The sequence below is a fragment of the Stenella coeruleoalba genome (assembly GCF_951394435.1).
Source record: "Stenella coeruleoalba genome assembly, chromosome: 13".
Lineage (NCBI taxonomy): Eukaryota > Metazoa > Chordata > Mammalia > Artiodactyla > Delphinidae > Stenella > Stenella coeruleoalba.
The window spans coordinates 43,828,473-43,849,244 of NC_137159.1; the positions used below are offsets into that span (position 1 = coordinate 43,828,473).

At 33.5% G+C, this 20,772-nt stretch overlaps 1 protein-coding gene and 1 long non-coding RNA gene across 5 annotated transcripts in view; one reads left to right on the forward strand and one right to left on the reverse strand.

Moving 5' to 3' along the window:
- PNPT1 (polyribonucleotide nucleotidyltransferase 1) overlaps nucleotides 1-18,194 on the forward strand; it is a 39,932-nt gene extending 21,738 nt beyond the window's left edge. For both annotated transcript variants that reach the window (XM_079940851.1, XM_079940852.1), the window contains exons 14-28: nucleotides 1,196-1,266; nucleotides 3,022-3,058; nucleotides 5,009-5,075; nucleotides 5,161-5,250; nucleotides 6,434-6,487; nucleotides 10,779-10,885; nucleotides 11,315-11,386; nucleotides 11,477-11,540; nucleotides 11,946-12,029; nucleotides 12,372-12,455; nucleotides 13,396-13,502; nucleotides 13,591-13,646; nucleotides 14,699-14,777; nucleotides 16,692-16,739; nucleotides 17,887-18,194. In XM_079940851.1, coding sequence (XP_079796977.1) covers nucleotides 1,196-1,266; nucleotides 3,022-3,058; nucleotides 5,009-5,075; nucleotides 5,161-5,250; nucleotides 6,434-6,487; nucleotides 10,779-10,885; nucleotides 11,315-11,386; nucleotides 11,477-11,540; nucleotides 11,946-12,029; nucleotides 12,372-12,455; nucleotides 13,396-13,502; nucleotides 13,591-13,646; nucleotides 14,699-14,777; nucleotides 16,692-16,739; nucleotides 17,887-18,045 — 1,179 coding nt within the window. In that variant the 3' untranslated portion in view covers nucleotides 18,046-18,194. The remainder of the gene's footprint in view (nucleotides 1-1,195; nucleotides 1,267-3,021; nucleotides 3,059-5,008; nucleotides 5,076-5,160; nucleotides 5,251-6,433; nucleotides 6,488-10,778; nucleotides 10,886-11,314; nucleotides 11,387-11,476; nucleotides 11,541-11,945; nucleotides 12,030-12,371; nucleotides 12,456-13,395; nucleotides 13,503-13,590; nucleotides 13,647-14,698; nucleotides 14,778-16,691; nucleotides 16,740-17,886) is intronic.
- Nucleotides 1-20,772, reverse strand: part of LOC307196119 — a 433,371-nt gene that overhangs the window by 404,240 nt on the left and 8,359 nt on the right. For all 3 annotated transcript variants that reach the window (XR_013831041.1, XR_013831042.1, XR_013831043.1), the window contains exon 2: nucleotides 12,910-13,014. This is a non-coding gene — a long non-coding RNA (uncharacterized lncRNA). The remainder of the gene's footprint in view (nucleotides 1-12,909; nucleotides 13,015-20,772) is intronic.

Below are 20,772 nucleotides of genomic sequence, written 5' to 3' on the forward strand. Positions count from 1 at the left end.
TTTCAAGATTTTCTGTCTTTGGTTTCAGCAGTATGACTATGAAAAGTGTGGTTTTCTTTTATTTGTCCTAACTAAGAGTTTCTTGAGCTTTAAACCTATAAATTTGTATCTTTCATCAAACTTGAGAAATTTCAGCTGTAATTTCTTCAAATTTTTTTCTATCTTATTCTCTCTTTTCTCTCATTCTGGGGTTGCAAGTACATATATTTAGTCCTTTTGATATTGTCCCACAGGTCCTGGAGGCTATGTTCTTCTTTCCCTCCCTCGTTCTGTAGAGTGGGCAATTTCTTCTAATCCATCTTCATGTTCACTGACTCTTGCCATCTTCTTTCCATTATGATTTATTTTTCAGTTCTAGAATTTCTGTTGGTTCTTTTTTATGTCCTTGAATATAATTATGATAGCTATTGAAAATCCTTGTCTGTTAATCCAACATCTGAATCAGCTCAGGGTCAGTCTCTATTCATTTTCTTTTCTCTTGAGAATGGGCCCCATTTCCTGTTGTTTTTTTTCTTGTAGGTTGTATCCTGGATGTTGTGAATGATACATTGTAGAGTCTTTGGATTATGTTATGTCCCTACAGTCTTCTTAGATTAACCTTATTTTTTTTCTCCCCCAATTTTAAGCAGTTAGTTTTATTGGCTGAACCTTTATTGAGGATTCGTTTAGGGTCAGGTTTTAAAATATTCCTCTTCCTGTCCTCCTCCCCCAGCACTCCCTAGTGCTTTACATATGTAGTCTATGTGATATTAGACTTCTGGATTATTGAGATTTACACATAATATTTATAATGTGTAAGTAATATAATTTCTAATGTTTATGGAATGAATAAATGTTTACTGTACTTTGGCAAGCTTTGAATAGAATGTACTTATCTCATTTCTTTAAAAGCTAAGTGGGTTCTTCAAATGTTTTTAGTTTTCATCTTCGTTGTTAGTAAATTAAAGCCTGAGGAATTTTTTTTTTTTTTTTAAAGAAGACGTTGGGGGTAGGAGTTTATTTATTTATTTATTTTTGCTGTGTTGGGTCTTCGTTTCTGTGCGAGGGCTTTCTCTAGTTGTGGCAAGTGGGGCCCACTCTTCATCGCGGTGCGCAGGCCTCTCACTATCACAGCCTCTCTTGTTGCGGAGCACAGGCTCCAGACGCGTAGGCTCAGTAGTTGTAAGCCTGAGGAATTTTATTTCTTCTTTTTTAGGTGCTATGTACTGTTACATTTGATTCATTAGAATCCAGCATTAAATCAGACCGAATTATAACAGCTATAAAGTAAGTTATGTTTTTGGTTTATGATGTTACAATATATAATTCATGTGGTATATTATTATTCATTATTCTTAAAACCTGTATCTCTGTACTTCATTTTTCTATTTACATAATAGTGATTTCAAGGGTTTTTTTGTGCTGTATTTGTCTCCTAACTCATTTGTTAGAACAAGTTTTGGTAAAGCATTTAATTCTTTTTAATATGGGTACATTTAGTTTATTATCTCTAAAACCATTCCTCTGGACAGATTTCCTGGGTAATCTTGAATGGATAGGTTTTTCTGTTGAATATTGTAAACAACAGAGCAAATAAATAATAAGCAAGAATCCCAGTTCCCAAAAAGAATCTGGAAGTTGTTGAAAGAAAAAACCTTATCTAATCCCAAAGCACATTTGAATTTGTGTTAAAAAAAAAAAAATACTTGGTTTTCCTCCACTGTTCCTAAAAAGTCAGCAGTAAAATCACGTTGATCAATTTTAGATGATGAGAATCTATATTACAGTCCCCACCAGCATTTATGCATCAGAGTTCTGGAACTCACAGCCACAGATCTTCCTCAGTGCCTAACAGGGTTGCTTCCCTTTCCTTTATTAAGGGTCTCAGAAGACCAAAGGACTCTGCCTCCCTCTTCCTTCTGCCCAACTGATGATGATAATCCCCAGTATCTTCAGGATAGCATCACTAATTGTTTTTCATGTACCTAATAAAAATAACAGGTGTATGTATAAGACTTGTATGTTCATCATAATCATAATTCTTTGTGGTGGGGGAGCTCTTAAACTTTTGTATTTTAAATTCCCATCTAGACCAAAACATGGTTGCCCTATCCTTCTTCATTTTGACTCCTTCTAAGAGGCAACACAGCTTCATAAGAGTGTGCAGTGGGTTTGGCCAGCATACCTCTCTGTGTTCTAGTCCTAAGTCTATAAGGGCATACACATCACTGAACCACGCTGGTCTTTGGTTTCCTCATCTTGTAAAGTGCAGGTACTGGGCTAATGATCCCTCGCCTCCTCTCTAGCCCCTAAACCTATGATTCCTTTAGTCTTCTGAAGGTGTCTGGTTTTTGAATTTCTTTCCCCAAGGCTGTAATTTATGGTTGTGCAGATTCAGCCCTAGCCCAGGACTTTCTAAATCCTCTGTACAAGAGGTGCCTTTTGTAATCCCACTCAAAGGGGACACTGTTTGTGCCAAGAACCTGTATATGCTTGTCTTTTCCTCAGTTAAAAATAAATCTGGTTTCCTGCTTCCAGAAATTTTGTTCCTTCTCATGCTTATTCTCCCCATTATTCTAGATTCAGTCATAACAGTTCTCTTTTCAAACCCTGAAAAAAATCTTTGCTTGTCAGATCTCCTGATTGCTCTCAGCTATATCATTTCAGTTACTGATCTTCATTTCACATGTTTGGGAGGAAGATCATAACTCTGAGATTTAAGTAATGTGTTTATATTTAGGATTCTCACTATGTATTAATGCTTTAAAATGCATCTGTTGTCTTAGTATTCAAATCTGGATATCTAAGTGCTTTATTTTAAGCAAAATTGTTTTCTTAAATCTGTGTAGAATTCATTCAGAAGCCCCAGAAAAAAATACTGTTTCTGACATTCATCCTTCTAATTCTTCTGGTATTCAATTTCAGACCAACTCTCCTTAATAACCAATTGTTTCTTAAATCTCCCTTACATCTTTTTTAGTTGTTTATTGAATAAACCTGTATCTGTGTGATTTTTTTTAATATTATGCTTTTTGTTTGCAGTGGGATAAAAGATAAAAATTTCATGCTTCACTATGAGGTAAGATGAATTTTTCCCCAATATTTTATTATGAAAGATTTCCAGAATACAGCAAAGTTGAAAGAATTTTACAGTAGATACCAGTATATCTACTACCTAGGTTCTACCATTAACATTTTACTATGCTAGTTTTATCATATGTCCATCACTGTTACTTTATTGCTTACAGAAGCGATTTAGAGAGACAAGTAGTAGCTTTCCAACCAACAGCTTTCTGTCTGAGTCATACATAAAAGTTAAAGTATAGTAGAGAGTACTGTATTGGTCAAGAAAGAGTTGTAACTGTTCACATGTGTTTCAGACAAGTGGGGCTTTTCAAATACCTCAACTGACAAATCACCATCTCCCTTTAATTCATTTAAATGTTCATATTTTTACTCATTTGATTAGTAGTAAAAGAACTGAGGTATTTAATGTTAAACTACTTTATATGAAATCATTACATATAATTGAGTTTGGGATTGACTTTATTCAAAAATAATCCTAAGGGACCAGATACAACACAACCATATAGCACTTTAGTTTTAGTATTTGAAGCATACATGCTGGGGGGCTAGTGTAACATAGCAGGTCTTTTGAGTGGCCATTGTTGATTGCCCAGAATCCCAACATCTCAGTTTTGTTGAATCTGCTATAGTTAATAGAGAACATTTCATGTAAAAAAAAATATGCTAGAGAATATCCATAAACCTGGAGATTCTCACAGGTTTTAAGTCCCAATATCCTGTTTTGGATATAAACATGCTACAGAAGCCACAGAGGAATAGTAATTGATAAGGCACATCCTTTGTCAAGAGCTGAAGAGCACATGGCAATCTTTAAAAAAGGGCACCTGTGAAAAATGCAGCTCTAGCTGATTATTAGGGAAAGAGGTGAGAGCGGGGGCAAGAGAAAGATATGGGCCGTTATTGCTGTATTGTCCCATTTTTTAAAAACCTTTTTATCATAAAATACAGATACTGAAAACCATATAAAACAAAGGATGACTTAATGGGTTTTTATAAGACAGACACCCTTGTAACCACCACCCAAGTCACAGTATAGAATGTTGCCAGTCACCCCAGAAGCTCCTCCATGTTTTTCATCCCAGTCTTAATACCCTTCTTCCCCTGAAAATAACTACTAAGTTATCTCCTTCCCCTGAAAATAACTACTAAGTTATCTCCTAAGTTTTATAGTAATCACTTCCTTGGATTTTTATTGCACATCCCTAGGTACTATAGTGTAGTCTGGTCCATTTTTTTTAAAATTTGGTATCTCTTTGTCTCTTTTAATCTATAGGTCTCTCCTCTATCACATTCTTTTCTTTACAGTCTCCCTGTTGAGGCCGCAGAGCCATCTGACCGGTAGTGCTCCCCACAGTCTGGGTGCTGCTGATTGCACTCATGGTGCAGTTCAGCACGTTCCTCTCTGTTTCTGTCTCCTGCAAATTGACTGCTAGATCCAGAGGCTTTATCAGATTCATGTTCCATCTCTCCTTTTTAAAAACATTCCAGATTTTATGGGAAATTTCTCAATTTTTTAAATGACTGCAACTAGTTCACATTCTTTTAAGACGATATATTGATCAAATAAAATGGTTTGCAACCCCTGGCTAAGGTAAAACCCTTATTGAAAAAGATCTGTTTCCTCAATATGCATTTTTTAAAAATACGTACATTTCTTGTATTACAAAAGTAAAGTATTTTGTTATTGTTAACAATTTAAACATTATAGAAATTTGTGGTGTAAATCCCCATAACCATCCATTTCCCACTGCAGGTCACATAAACACTAGAAATAGCTACTTTTAGCAATTTGGTATATGTTTTAGATGTCCAGACATTTTCTGTGTGTATATGAATGTACTTTTTTATTAACAAAAATGAGATTCTACTGTTTTGTAACTTATTATGTATATGGGATATCTTTCCATGTCATTTGTATATGTACGTGGTTTTTGTTTTTAAGTTTCCTCCCTACGCAACTAATGAAATTGGCAAAGTCACTGGTGTAAACAGAAGAGAACTTGGGCACGGTAAGTACAAATCTGTATATGTACATGGTATTCTTACAGAGACTTAGCATATTTTTTTTGCTTATTATTTTCTATTCTGATTTAGGTGCGCTTGCTGAGAGAGCTTTGTATCCTGTTATTCCTAAAGATTTTCCTTTCACCATAAGAGTCACATCTGAAGTACTAGAGTCAAATGGTATGGTTTTGAAATATATTTTTCCTAGTCAAAAAGAACAGACTCCCTGTTATAGTTTTAGCTTTTCATAAATAATGTTACATTACATTTATTACTACAGTACCCAACCCACTGCAAGAGAAAAATGTGTTTAATCATATACTTATCTGAATCTCTGTTCTTCACTAATGAGCTCTTTTGAAAACAATATAATATAAAACAAATATTTCTCTTTATGTGTCTTTTACAATAGATCCAGTTTGGGTTATTTGTTTTATTTTTATAAACAAGCCACAGAGCAAGGCCAGCTTGGAGAGAGGAAGGTAAAAATATATAGTGAGCCATTAAGCAGGGAATACCTGTCATATATCACAGATATAAGTAGATATCACAGAGAGAGACTGGGCTAAAAGGTCAAATTTATTTTTTGTTTCAAAGGAAATTCTTTTTTTTTTTTTTTTTCTGGCAGGGCTGTGCGGCTTGTGGGATTTTAGTTCCCCAACCAGGGATTGATCCCAGGCCCTCGGCAGTGAGAGAGCACGGAGTCCTAATCTCTGGAATGCCAGGGAATTCCCAAAAAGTCAAATTTAAATTAAAAATCAGTCCACAGATCAAGGAAAGGTGATATAATCATTAAAGGCAGAAAGAGCATGTGGTTCTCAAACATGTAGCAGACATAGATCAGATGTTCATAGATATTTTTAAAAAAACACCAAAGGTCAGAATTTAAACTAGAGACTTTCTGTTCTCTACTGGGTGTGACTAGGCTATAGCTAATGGTCCAGTGAGAGAGCTATAGCCCGGTATCTTTAACTGCCTTCTCATTAAGCAACAGAAGAGGCATGCTGTTTTTTCTGGTAGGTTTCTTAGAATCAGAATCTCTAGCACTGCTATCCAGTAGAACTTTCTGTAGTGACAGAAATTCTCCCTCTCTGTGCTGTCCAGCTGAGGGACTGAATTTATTTCAAATAATTTAAATTTAGTGGCCACATGTTGCTAATGGCTATCATATTGGACTGTGCAGCTCTGCAGTTTGTGGTTTAGGAAAGGTTGCCTTAAATGCTTTTAAAAAGAAGGAAGGAAAGAATATTGAATATTTAAATTATAAATGAGTATTTGTAAGGAAATAACCAGTAGTAGCAATATTCTACATTTAACAAAAATCAGTATTAAAGCAAGTATTTTTATTTCTTTCTTTGTATAGGATCATCTTCTATGGCATCTGCATGTGGTGGAAGTTTAGCTTTAATGGATGCAGGTAAAAGAGTTATGACTCAAAACTACCAAAGCTTATTTACATACATATACTTGATTAGTATAAAATACAGGATTTTTTTAAATTGACTTTTAGTAAGACTTGAAGAAGTCAGATTACAGATTACCAAACCTGGCCAGAAGGAAGATAGTTACAAAGTACAGCTTCAACTATACAGGTATCTGCTGGAATTCTTATTCTTGGCTAAAAGCAATACACTGAAATTATTTACTTGGTGACCCCGCAGGCTTTCTGAGAACTGTGCAATTGATTCCATTCACTAAGGAAGTTTGAATTAGCAAGCAGGAGTATTAGGACCCATAAAGGAAAGTAACTATGTAGTCTTTCAGTTGATTTATGCAAGCCCTGAAAAGAACAATGCCACTCACAGAAGAGTACACAGAACTTCAGGATAAGAAGGAAGACTGCAAGTGATTCAGTATAATCTCTGGATCTGAAACACCAAAAGGGAAAGAGGCAACATGTTAAGAGACTCTGAAAACAGTATCTGCCAGTCACCAATGATGCTATTCAAGAAGAGAAAAGGAAACTAAAGACACTCAAGAGGCCACACAAAGAGTTCCCTATAAGTTCATACATTTACAGTACAGAAAAACAGAAGGATAGAAAGGATAACATAACCAAGGATGAAATGAAAGAATGGTATAAATGTATAATACCATTTCTAAAAAGATTAAAACTTAAGCCAAAGCAGAAAAGCTAAAGCCAATTAAAGGCACTTTTCTAGTTGTGTTCAGTGGAAGGAAAACATAATCTGATATTTAAGGTAGCTGGTAAAATACCGTTTCTATTTTCACCTTCATGCATTCATTCAACAAATCTTTATTGTATGCTACCTCTGTGCCAAGCACTGATCTAAGCTCTTGGGACACAGTGGTAAACAAAACGAAGTTCCTGTCCTCATGGAGGTTGCATTCATCACTCTTATAATCTCGTATTGGAAAACACAGAACAAATCCTGAAAAAGGTGAACTGAAAGATAAAATAAAAGATCATAAGAGAGTCTTTAACTGCTTTAAATGAATTCAGATCGTTAGGTCTAGACAAAAACCCATCCTAAGTAATGATGAGAACTTCATCATAAGATAACTGAACCAATTTGGCAGTATTGGAGAAATCATGGAGATTAGTATACCAACGACACAAAGAATTCTTACTTTGAAAAATAAGAAATGTATTTTCTGTAAAGTATAACCCAGTGAACTTGACAGTGACCCTTGGTAAGACTCTTAAATGGTAAAAGAACAGTGTATAAGTATTTTAAGAAAAGAACCAGAAGAGACTCATTTAAAATAAGTCATGCCATAGTAAACTCATTTTCTGTTTTTGAAAATATTACTAGGTTTAGAGTAGAGAGGGATGGTGCTGCTTGTGCAGTGTGTCTAGAGTTCACCTTGGCAGTTAATGACCTTGGCAGTAAATGATGCAGAAATTGCGAACGGGTAATAAGTATACCATTTATAACTGGTTGAAGGATGAGCAGCCAGGACTGGATAATCTGATGGGTAGGTTGGAGAGGGGTCTCAAGTAGAATGCTTGAAGCTGCTCCATCCTAAACCCTGTCCCCTTCAATGTTTTTTGTTATTGACTTGACTAAGGACACTGGCCTTCCAATAAAAAGGATACTGATAAAAAGAAGTATGTGACTGATATGTTAAATGACAGTTTTTAATCTCTAAAAAAAAATGTTGACAAGATAAAAAAATATGGAGCCAAATAGAAAAAAAATTTGACAAGAATAAATGTCAAATTCTGTGAGAAGAGCCAACAAATGGTATTTGATTCAAACACGAGTGCTTGCCATGTCCTACATCAGACACTGTCTATGCTCCAGGGATACAAATGGTACCCAGTTTTTAAAAAATTTTCAGGAACAAAAACAAAGATAAAGATACTAACATATCAAAGAGATAATACAAATATGTACAATATGGATGAAGAACTAGGTTGAACATAATTGGCTTCATAGAGACAGCGACATTTCATCTGGGTTTAAAGGTTGAGTGGTTGTTGACCAGGCATATTATCAGCAGGGCCCGTATTTCATGTGAAAGGAACAACATACGCAAAGTTATGAAACAGTATAGTGTGTTCCTGAAATGTATTTGAAAGAAGTGATGATGTAATAAACTGGGACCAGATTTCAAAGATCATTATTACATTAAGGTGTTTGAACTTTTAAAGCTAGTATCTCCCAACTCAGTATTCCATAAAATAGAGTACAACAGGATGTTGATTATTGTATACTGTGGAAAAAAAATGAGTTCTAAAGTAGGTTTGCACAGGGTTAAGCAAGTGTGTTTAATATGGTTTAAATAAACTTAAAAATGTTAATGTGAATATTGAATCTCTAGGAGCAGGATATGTACTATTTCCCAAACTTTTTTGACCACAGAACTTAAATAAAAAATTCCTGGAAGCAGGTAATAGGGAATTTGAAGGATTTTATGGAGAAGAGTGGCATGATGCGAATCTGCTTTTTTTCTTTTGGGGGTAGTTTTTCCTAGCTTACATGAGAGCCCTAGGGGATGTGTTGGGAGAGAACAGGAGCTGGGGTGCGGGTGGGGTTACTAAAATCTAAAAAACTGGACAGGGAAACTGCTGCCAGGGCAAGAAATAATGTGGACTTGGAATAAAGGAGTCGAAATGGATATTTCAGAATCCAGGACAATTTTTTTTTTTAATTTAGAGGATAAACTAATCAGATCTTTGTGACTTGATAGTGTATAGGAAATGAGGAAAGACGTGTTGATTCTAGTATGAGTGTCTTATTGCTTTCAAACAAGACAGGGAATGCAGGAGAGAAGGGATTTATTGGGGGTGATTAAATTTTGAATATAATTGTATATATATATTTAAGATGTGTTGGGGACATTTAGCTGGAGATGTCCAATAGGCAGATGGGCTATACAGATCCAGGGTTTAGCAAAGAGAACTAGGCAGGAGGGATAGATTTGTAAGTCATCAACGTTGTAGGTGACAGTTAAAACTGGGCATATGTGAGATTGCTTAGAGAATATGAAATGAGGTCTCTGTCACACTCCTTTATACCAAATAAGTTCCAAGTGATCAAAACTTTAAACTTTTTTTTTTAATTAAAAAAGGAAGATTTTATGAAAATCTTGAACAGAGAAAACCTTTCTAGGGAATTCCCCCGAAGTCCAGTGGTTAGGACTCAGTGCTTTCACTACAGTGGCCTGGGGTTCAATCCCTGGTCAGGAAGCTAAGATCCCACAAGCCACAGAGCACAGCCAGAAAAAAAAACAAACTTTCTAAGCAAAATCCAGGAACCATGATTGCATATAAAATCCTCTACAGAAAAAAAAAAATTACAATAAAGTCAACAAACTAGAAAATAATACTTTATATTACATTTCATATTTATATTTTATTTACCATAATATTCTATATATTTAACAAAGATCTGTCCATATTAAAAGAGCTCTTACAAATCAATAAGAAAAAGACTAACAACCACGTAAAAAAATGGTTGAAGGCCATGAATAGGCAGTTCACAGAAAAAGAAAGAAATGGTTTAAAAACATGAAAAAAAGTTCAACTTCACTCAAACAGAAATCAAGTTAAAAACAATAAGCTGCCATCTTTATCATTCAGATGGCAAAGGTCAAAAGATTTGACAAAAATTAACAAGAATATAGAATAGCAGGTACCCTCATATACTGCTGGTAAAAGTATAAAATGCTACACACTGTGGAAGACAGTTTGACACTATAACAAATTCACACACCCTTTGACTCAGTAACCCCACTTCTATTGTATAGCTTATAAACACATACAGGGAGGACTCTGCAGCCATTCAAAAGAATAAGGTAAAGTAAAGAAAAGATTACACTCACATTTTTACTCCCTCAGTATAATTTTCTGGGAGGATATACCAAAAATCTAATAGTGTCTGTCACGGGAAGGTGGACTAAAGGGCTCAGGCTGGAACGATTTAACAAATACATGATTACTTTTCAAAAAAAAAAAAAATAAGGCACCAAAAGCAAAGGGCAAAGAAATGGATTACTTTAAGAGTTAAGTTTGCTATTATTAGAGAGGTTTTTGTTGAGAACAAAATTAGAATTATGTTAAGGAGCTTTTATTATATGTTAAAGAGGAAAGGAGATAGTCATATGATTTATTAAGACCTGTACTCTAACTTAGTTTTGGTAACTGTCAATTTAGAACACCATCCAATGTCAAAATAAGATGAATAACCTATGTTAGGCGGATGTACACACTGCACACAAGTTCTCTTTCTCAATTATAGGAGTTCCAATTTCATCTGCAGTCGCAGGTGTGGCAATAGGATTGGTCACCAAAAACAATCCTGACAAGGGTGAAATAGAAGATTATCGTTTGCTGACAGATATTCTGGCAAGTATATTCACATTTTCAGATATTTAATGGTGAAGATTATACACACTTTACAAGCATAGTGTGCTTAGAAGCATGCTAGTGCTGGAGAAATAGAAGTCCTTGTTCTTACTTTCCTCTTCTGCATATTTGCCTTGGATTTTATAGAATGTGAGTTAAAAATAAATATTACAGTATAAGTATCCATAATGGCTCACTTTAGGATGATCATAAATTAATCCTTATGCATTTATGGGGGGGAACATGATCTGAAAATAAAGTGATTTTCTAATGAAATATTTATAACTTAAAAAGCCACAAATTGAAAGCAGTAGTTAATATACAGGTATTTTTTTGTGTATAATCCTAAAGGACATGTTCCTCTACAGTGACTATGGGTGAATTTCACTTTTGTTTAAAATTATATCATAATTTGTTAAATTCTTTAAGGGGATTGAAGATTACCATGGTGACATGGATTTCAAGATAGCCGGCACTACTAAGGGAATAACTGCATTACAGGTATTTTAAAACCCATTTTGTTTCACTTTAAAATATTTAAATAAGGTCATAAATCAATATTTACATAAATTTTCGGCTTTTCCATATTAGGCTGACATTAAATTACCTGGAATACCAATAAAAATTGTAATGGAGGCCATTCAGCAAGCCTCAGGTAAGCCAAGCCAGTGTGCCTGATTCTCCTTTTTTCATTGTCTTTGTGTTGTTAATGGGAACTATAATTCCCGTTAGGCTTATTATTAAAAATAGGCTTATTATAAAATACTGCTTTAGAAAATGAAATTTAATGTAACAACCTAGATCAAGAAGTATTAAGTTACTGGGTACATGACTAATCATGAATGTGGAAAACCAGTGAAAATTCAGTTTTTACAAAAGGACTCCCCGAGATAGGACTGGAGAAGGGAATACAAGTAGAATTGTTAAGGTAATTGGGATGTAAAGAACTTTGATTATTAAGCTAAAGAGTTTGGATCCTACTTCATAAAACTAATACTGCTATATCTGATCACATTTATTTTATACAGTTATAATTTTATTATGTTTTTATCTCTTCAAGTGGCAAAGAAGGAGATATTACAGATTATGAACAAAACTATTTCAAAACCTCGAGCATCTAGAAAAGAAAATGGACCTGTTGTAGGTAATACATTAAAATTACTGATTTCATGATAAGGTAAACATATGAAAGTACATTGGTATTTAAAATTTTTTTTAAATCCATACACAAAACAAAAAAGTCAAATGCTTTTATAGTTAAAATACTTTAAATTTGAGGGGATATTCTTAGATGTTAGAATTGTTTTTAGTCACATAGCAAATTGTTTTTCTATATTTCATGCTGAAATATTTTTACATGTGTCTAGACCAAGTCTTGAGTGACCAGTACATGTTTTAGGTTCATAAATATATGTGTGTGTGTGTGTATGTGTGTGTATATATATATATTTAAATAATTTATATTTTTGTCTGTACTACATTTCAGAAACTGTTCAGGTTCCATTATCAAAACGAGCAAAATTTATTGGACCAGGTGGATATCATTTAAAAAAACTTCAAGCTGAAACAGGTAAGAGTTGTATGACGTTTGGGATTTTTTATTTAATGCTAGGTCAGGTAAGTTTGCCATTTCACCTCTATTGTGTTTCTCAAAAAATATGAGAAATGAGAGACAGATATAACATTGACATCTCAATGAGATGAAAAAAGGATGTAACGCTGACATGTCTTTACTGTAAGTTTTCTATGTATGCCTCATAATAAATTAGCAAACGATCATCTTTATATTCAAGAAGACTGACTTAGAATTCATCAGTTTTTCTTCAACATTTTAAAATCAAACATTTAGAAAAATTACTTTTTCACTTTAGAGGAGTTTTGCCTTAATTTTTCTTATTATGAGTTCTGCTATTTTTCACTTAGTCTTATTTATTTAGACTCTTATTTAAAGGGTATGTGTAGAAGTAGTATGCTTTACAATTTGTTTTTTTCTGGAATCAATCTTTGGGTTACATAGTACTTACCAGATTTGAGGTTACTGAAGGAGAGCGAGAAGTAGAGTCACCTTGGGCAGTTCTCAAGATTGAGAAACGGACATGATTTTGTCCCTCATCCATCTGTTCACCACTCTAAAGAGTAAGAGGGAGAAAGAAGAAAAGGTGAGGAAAGGGTTCTAGTATAGTTTCTTCTCATAATTAAGAGTGCAAAACCAAACTCTCCAAAATAAGAACTTATATGCTTTCTCCCACCAGATTGTGGGCTCCCAGAAAGTAGGGACATTGGCTCACTGTTGTATCCCCAGGGCCTAGCACAGTGTTGGATACATAGTAGGTGTGCAGTGTGTATTTGTTGGTAAATGCACCCCTTCATTTCTAAAGCAGTGATTAAGCATAGCATAACCCTGCCCAGCTACTTCCAGGTCATTCCCCTGCTCTCACATCTACTTTTATGACTATTCTCCAATGGAATGAGCAAGTTAACTTTAATATATAAAATTATTTTTTTTAAAGGAGTAACTATTAGTCAGGTGGACGAAGAAACATTTTCTATATTTGCACCAACACCCAGTGCCATGCATGAAGCAAGAGACTTCATTACCGAAATCTGCAAAGATGATGTAAGAATAGATCTTTTAATAGTCAGTTTTTTTCTACTTTTTGTTGCTGTTCTCTTTTTGAATCTTACGGCTTATTTTGCACTTACAGCAAGAGCAGCAATTAGAATTTGGAGCAGTATATACCGCCACAATAACTGAAATCAGGTAATATCAACTAAAATGCTGTGCTGGTTTTTATAAGATTTATATTACAAGCTCATGTTAACTTCACATTTGCATTATTTACTTTGAAATTGTAAGATGTTTAGATTATATGTCAATTACCATATAATCATTATTTATTTTTAACATAAAATTTATTTTCTGCACCAGTTTGTAGATTTTCACTAACATGGTTCTGTGATTATAATTATACTAATATATTCTTCTAACTGAATTGTCTTCTTTAACCAAATTTCCCACCATTTTAATCTTCCCAATAAACAGTAAACAAGCCCCAAATAGACTTAGCAATATTTCCTTTTTCTTTTTTTTTTTTTTTTTGGTAGTTTCTTGTTTGTCTGTTTTAAAGATAGTACTACTTAAGGCCTAAGTAGTGCACTTTTTTTAAATGCCAGTTTCAACCTCAAATCACTTTTTCAGCAGCTAAAAAGATTGCATTTTCTGAGTCAGAAAATTCCCTTTTTAAGAAAAAAAAATTATCAGATGTAGCATGCATGTTCAGAACTATTTGAAATGAATTATAAAAGGCAATAGGATAATTTGTTTAATATCACAGGTGAAAACTAAGAAATGAGATGGTTTATTTTAGTAGATTAAAGAAAAAAAGGAAGATAAATTTTTTAATGAAATAAGTATGCCATTTTATGTAACCCCCTTCCTTAAATCACTCCTTAATAGGTTGATGATAATTCTACACTTATTTTAAAATATTTAGTGTCATTTCAAAACTTTTTGGAAAATATTATGAAAAGAAATATAAAAGAATATATATTCTGAAAGCTTTAACCAGCATATTTTTTCCTTTATCTTTTCTCTGTCCTTTGATCTATAAGTATTTAAATATAAAGTGTATTTTCAATTGGAAAAATAAGTATCCCTCTTAGATACTTTTTATAGTTACAAAAACATGTACTGGAGAGGGGTTTTTATGTGTTTTTTTACTTTGTTCTCCTATGAAAACATAATCACAGTTTAATTATCAGTAGATAATAGAGTTACTTATTGCTCTAACCAGGCTTATTTCCTTTTCATAGAGACACTGGAGTAATGGTTAAACTATATCCAAATATGACTGCAGTACTACTTCATAACACACAACTTGATCAACGAAAGGTAAAAACAAGAAAGGCATAGTTGATTATTTTAAAAACTGCCTTAAAATAACCATAGTGAAATTACCTAGGTTGATGAGGATTGTACATCTTGTCCACTACTAGCCTAAATACAAAAACAAAACCAAAAAGACGGAGATACTGCTGTTTTACACTGTTTACCAGATAATATTTCTCTTTCCATGATGGAATAAAAATATTCTTGAGTGTTTTAAGGTACAATAGCCTCTAGAGTTAACACATAGCAGTTAGTAAAAATATCTAGTTACAGCCCTGTTTTCCCAATTTTCCTGACCAGTCAATCATGGAAAGATAATTCTTAGGATGTTCTTAGTCTTTGTTGTAGTCTATACATTTGGAAGACCATTATGAAACCAATATGAAACCATTCAAGAATACTATGGGGGCAGAGAAAGAATAGGTCTGTTTTACCAAATATTATAAAGTAATACAGGATAAAACAGTATTACTGGCCCAGAAATAAACAACAGAAAATAGAGACCAGAAATAAACCCAGTTATATACATAAGAGTATAATACATACTATAAGTTACATTTTTAGTCAGTGAAGAAACAAAGATTATTCAATAAATCATATTGGTACAGCTAGTTATCATAAAACAGGATCTTTCCTCTTTTTATACCAAAATCCCATTTGGATCAAGGAGCTAAATATAAAAAAGAAAACTTTTCTTTTTAAGGCAGTGAGGGCAGAAGAAGAAAATCTGGGCATCGGGAGGGGTGAGGGTTGAGGAAGGACACTAGAAGAAAATATGCATATTTAATAATCTTGGGACTGGGAAAATCTTTCTCAGCATGATATCAAAGCCAAAAATGTAAGTAAAGTGATAAAATTTGACCCCATGATATTTTTAAATTATGGCAAAACTACAGTAAGTTTGAAAGACAAGCAGCAACTTAGGGGAAAAACTGCTTATATGACAGAGGCTTCATATACAAAGGGCTTGTGTAGGTCAGTAAGAAAGATGAATATCAATAGGAAAATGAACAAAGAACATGGAAAAACTGTTTGTTGTTGTTTTTTTTAAGCTAACCAAGATATTCAGTATCAACAGCAATTTTTTAAAACGCAAATAAAGCCAAGTTACCATTTTTCAACTTTTCAGATAGTTGAAAATTCCCAATGTGCATAAATAAGAGTGTAGAGAAAAAATGGACACTGTCATACACTGCTGATAGGAATGTAAAGTGGGGCAAACTTTTTGGAGAGTGTTTGGTAAATATACAATTACCTTTGGACCTAGAAGTTCCACCACAAAGTTCCTCTCATACTTTGTTCTGAGAGGATAGACTATATGAATATATAATCACTGCAACACTGCAGTTTATTTTCCCTCAACTTTGTATTTTGAAACTTTTTTTCTTTTGAAACTTTTTAAACCTACAGAAAAGTTGAAAAAAATAATAGACCGAACACCCATATACCTTTCACCTAGATTCACTGATTATTAACATTTGCAACACTGGAATTTAAAATAAATTAAATGACCATCTTTAGGGGATTGGTTAAACAAATAATTTAATTTGAATATTCAATTATAATGCTTCATTTATTAATATGAAAAGATCTCAACATATTATTGAATAAAAATCTATATACTATAAAACAACAAGCTCAGTAAGGTCCATTTTTATAAATGCAAGACACACACTAAATAGCTATTTGAAGGGATACTCATTGGAGTGTTACCATTAGTTATCTACAAGCAGAGGGGTTTTGGATGATTTTTACTATCATCTGAATACTTCTGTATTATTTTAAATCTTTATAATTAACAGATTTTATAATCAGAAAAACCAATAAAGCTGTTTTCCACTTGGAAAAAAATGTGTACTACCATGGATAGTAGGTAATTATGCATGACCACTAATAGATTAACACGTTCTCTTTCAGATTAAACATCCCACTGCTTTAGGTTTAGAAGTTGGCCAAGAAATTCAGGTACTTGTATTCAACCTTTTAGCCTTAAAGTTGTAAATTATACTTGAAGTTTCAATTATTTGTTTCATCAAATAAGCTGAAAGAATCAAATCAACATCTGTGATTTATATTATTTATATGCTGTGCTTCTTTTTTAACTTTAGGGTTGCTTAAAACAGACTCATTAGGGATTTAGATACAATTCTTTCCTTCAAGGAGCTTACGGGTTAGTTAGGACAGTAGTCCCCTTTAGAGCTTTTAAAAATACATGAGCCAGTCAGGGATGGCTATGCAGAGTATTAGGTATAAGATATTTGAGGAGTTGAGACTTTAATTGCTTCTATACTGCTTGAGGCTAAAAGTTCTTGAGTTTGATGAAAGCCATGATGTCAGTTCTAGAATTCTGATAACAAAATTGACCTTTTTTTTTCCCTTTTTAATAGTCCTGTATGAGTAGATGAAAGAAGTGGTTGACAGTCTGGTTTTTTTTTGGCTGCACCACATTCTGTTCTAGTTGTTCCTGATACCCATGACCTGAGTAACTAAGACTTCTGGTTTATTCCCAATCTGTAGTCCCATTGTTCAAGTAGCCTCTAGAGAAAGATAAGAACTAAAACATAATCTCTCTGTATAAGATAGTTTTTAAGTCCCTTCTGATGTAAAAAGACAACCACATTTCCCCCTGACTTTCAATGTCTGTGTTCAAGCCAAATAGCCTCCAGTGTGATAGATGGTCCTTTGAGTGTTAACAGTGAGTGACCTAAGCATAATCTTATATAGTTTGTAGCATACTTAGGCTCAGGAAGCCCTTATCTAGGTTCACAGACCATGGCTTTCACTGTTCTTCCAGTATAGGCACCTGGTCCGGAGAGAATAAGGCACAGATAAGTCTAACAGAAGATTATAATTGGGCAACTAAATCCCCTGTCTCTTCTTTTTTTATAATCACTACTTAACCAAATTATATTTATTAGCATATACCTCCAGTTAGCACTGAGCCATGATTTCAGTGAACAAGTGAAAATATTAAGCATTGCTTTGTTTGGACCATGTAAGTTTAAATTAACATTTCAGGGAAAACCCCGAACGAACTTTTTGGCCAACCCAATAATTTGGGCATCAGTCAATGTGCTGTAACTTTTAAAGTATATTTGTTTTTTTAACACAGGTGAAATACTTTGGACGTGATCCAGCTGATGGAAGGATGAGGCTTTCTCGGAAAGTGCTCCAGTCTCCAGCTACAACTGTTGTCAAAACTTTAAGTGACAGAAGCAGTATTGTAATGGGAGAATCTATTCCACAGTCATCATTTAATTCTTCCCAGTGACTTTTTTTTTTTAAGAATTCTAGAGTGATACTCTGTATAGCAAAATTTCAGTAGTATCTTCTAATGTGTAGATTTATATATAATATAAATGTATTCTAATGATTTATATTAAAATGCTCACTTTACGTGTTCCATTTTTTAATTCCGAATTACCTATATTACTCTTACTTACATTATAAATCAATACATATTTATTACTAAAAGTAAGTCATTTATACGTCTTAGAAAAGACTACCCTTTAAATCTTGTACTTTTGAAATATCTGAAAAATTTAGAAATAATGGGTCACATTTGCTGCATGATGGATTTCTTCCTACATATTTTTCTTCTTCCTATACAGTATTGACAGTTTACTCTTAGCCATCTTATGGTTTACCTCTGCATAATAGCTTTACTTACCCACAGCTGTTTCACAAACTGAAACTTACCATATTCAAAACCAGTGCCTATTTCTTTAGTACAGTTACCAGATATAGTAAGGAGCTGAGGGAGCTAATTTGATCTAATTTTAATGATATACCACCTTTCAAATTGGTCACAAAACCATAAACATAGTGGAGTAAATATTATAAATGGGATCCTGTTGAGAATGAGGTAATACATTTTTCAAATTTAGAAAATACAGAAAAATAATTTACTCATCATATAGAACTAGGTCATTTTGTGTGTGTATGTTGCTAATGTATGGATGTTCTTGGTGGAAGGGATGGAGGAATCATGATTTTCAGTTAATAAGTAAATGTTTGAAACAGCCGTGTTTAGAGGCTGTTGATATAATTATTAGTAATAGCTGTAAGATGATATTCATTCCCATTTTTTAATATATCACATTATAATTCCACAAAAAAAGTAAATGGTTCGTGGAAGTCATAATTTAGAATCTTCCTCCTTTTATAAATCTGATAAAATATTTGTAAATTCTTGACTCAGGGCTAACTAGTTCAGAAAATACTAAAAATGTAGCTGACCAAAGATTTTTTAAATGTGGGTATTTAAGTCAGTAAACATTGATTATGTATATGTATAGTATGTAAAATAGCATGACAGGCAATGTTGATATACTTTCTGAACTATTGAAGATCAACTGAAAATGAAAGATTAAATTTAAATTATATGCTTTGTACATTTCATTGTTCTATTTTATAATAGTGACAAAAAAAATTTTATTCTCACTTTGTCTTCTGTTTAAGACATAACTCTTACTGGTAGAATTTCAAAATTGTAATTTATGTTTTTCTTGAGTTTTAGATTTTATTTTTCAAAAAGACTCCCAGCTGCTAATAATATGGAAAAATAAAGCTAGTTCTTAAACTCTAGAGACCAGTAGTGCCACAAAGTGAAAATACAGGTCACTAACTACAAACCACGAAAAGGGTCTCATTTCCACTTAAATCAAGAGCGTATACTTTATGTCTGGACTTATTTTTCACATTCACATCTTGGTAGTTTTCCCTGCTTTCCAAAAAAGGTTTTCTATGAGGGCTATCATATGCTAAGATCTCTAAATTATAATGACTCAAATCAAATTGAGTTCCCATTTTGGTAGTTAGTGCAATATAGGTACTTAAAGACTTTTTCCTTTATAACCTTTGTTATTGATGTCTCCTTGCCCATAAATTACAGTTTTTTAATACATTTTTTCTTCTCTTATAGAATATCTTGAATTTCTAGATCTAACATCAGTATCTTTCTCACTTCAGTTCAGCCAAGCATGGCATTCATTTATTCAACACTTACTATGTCCCAGGTACTATAATGTGTACAGCAGATGCATCAGTAAACAAAACAGATAAAGTTCCAATGCTCACATTCTAGTGGATGGAAACAATAAGTATACAATATCTCAGATAGTGGTAGGTTCTTTAAAGAAAAACAAATGGGTAAGGGGATAGAGTGATTTAAAAAAAAAAAAAGGTACTATATTAGATGAAATGATCCAGAATAGCATCTCTGAGTAGGTGACATTTGAGCAGAGACCTGAATGAAGTGGAAGAAGATGTGCAGCTATTTGGAAAAGAAAATTCCAGATAAAGGGACTAACAACTTTATTGGTATTGTATGTCTGGAATATATAGCAGCCTTTCCCTTCTATAAACCAATTTCACAGTCTTTTACTCCTTAATCTTGTGCCTGTTCTTCACCAGAATTAGAAGGCAAATTTTATTAAAGAATATAAAACAAGAGATAGCCAGTGCAAGGTGATATTTTTAAAGCATTTAATCTGGCAAGAATATACCTGGTTACTTGTAAGAAGACAGAAGATACCAAAGTCGTGTAAAAGTTTAAAAAGCTTTTACAAAATTCCAGGCTCATCAGAGACTAGGGTGGTAGGCAGCATAAATGGAAAAGAGAATGTGTCTTGGTATCGAGGGACAGAAACCAATCTAAGTTAAGCTAAAGCAACGGGGGATTTTTATCACAGGACCATGAATTTATTTCACAGAAGGCAAGTCACACTCCCTGTGGCGGACTTGAACCAGGACTGTCAAGTTATCAGGAACTAAGACAGTTCTCCCTACCTATAGAGTCTCATGGCCTCTCATTTGTGCTGCTTTCCATATAACAGCTTTTTTCTTCTATGCAAACGTATTTTCATATCATGGGACAAAAGATGGCTATCCCACAGGAAGTTACTTGTCTCTGAGTTCAACTTCTGGAGGAGAAAACGATAGGCTCAGCTTGAGAAAGGTGTCAAACCTGATTAGGATTGCCAGATAAAACAACAGA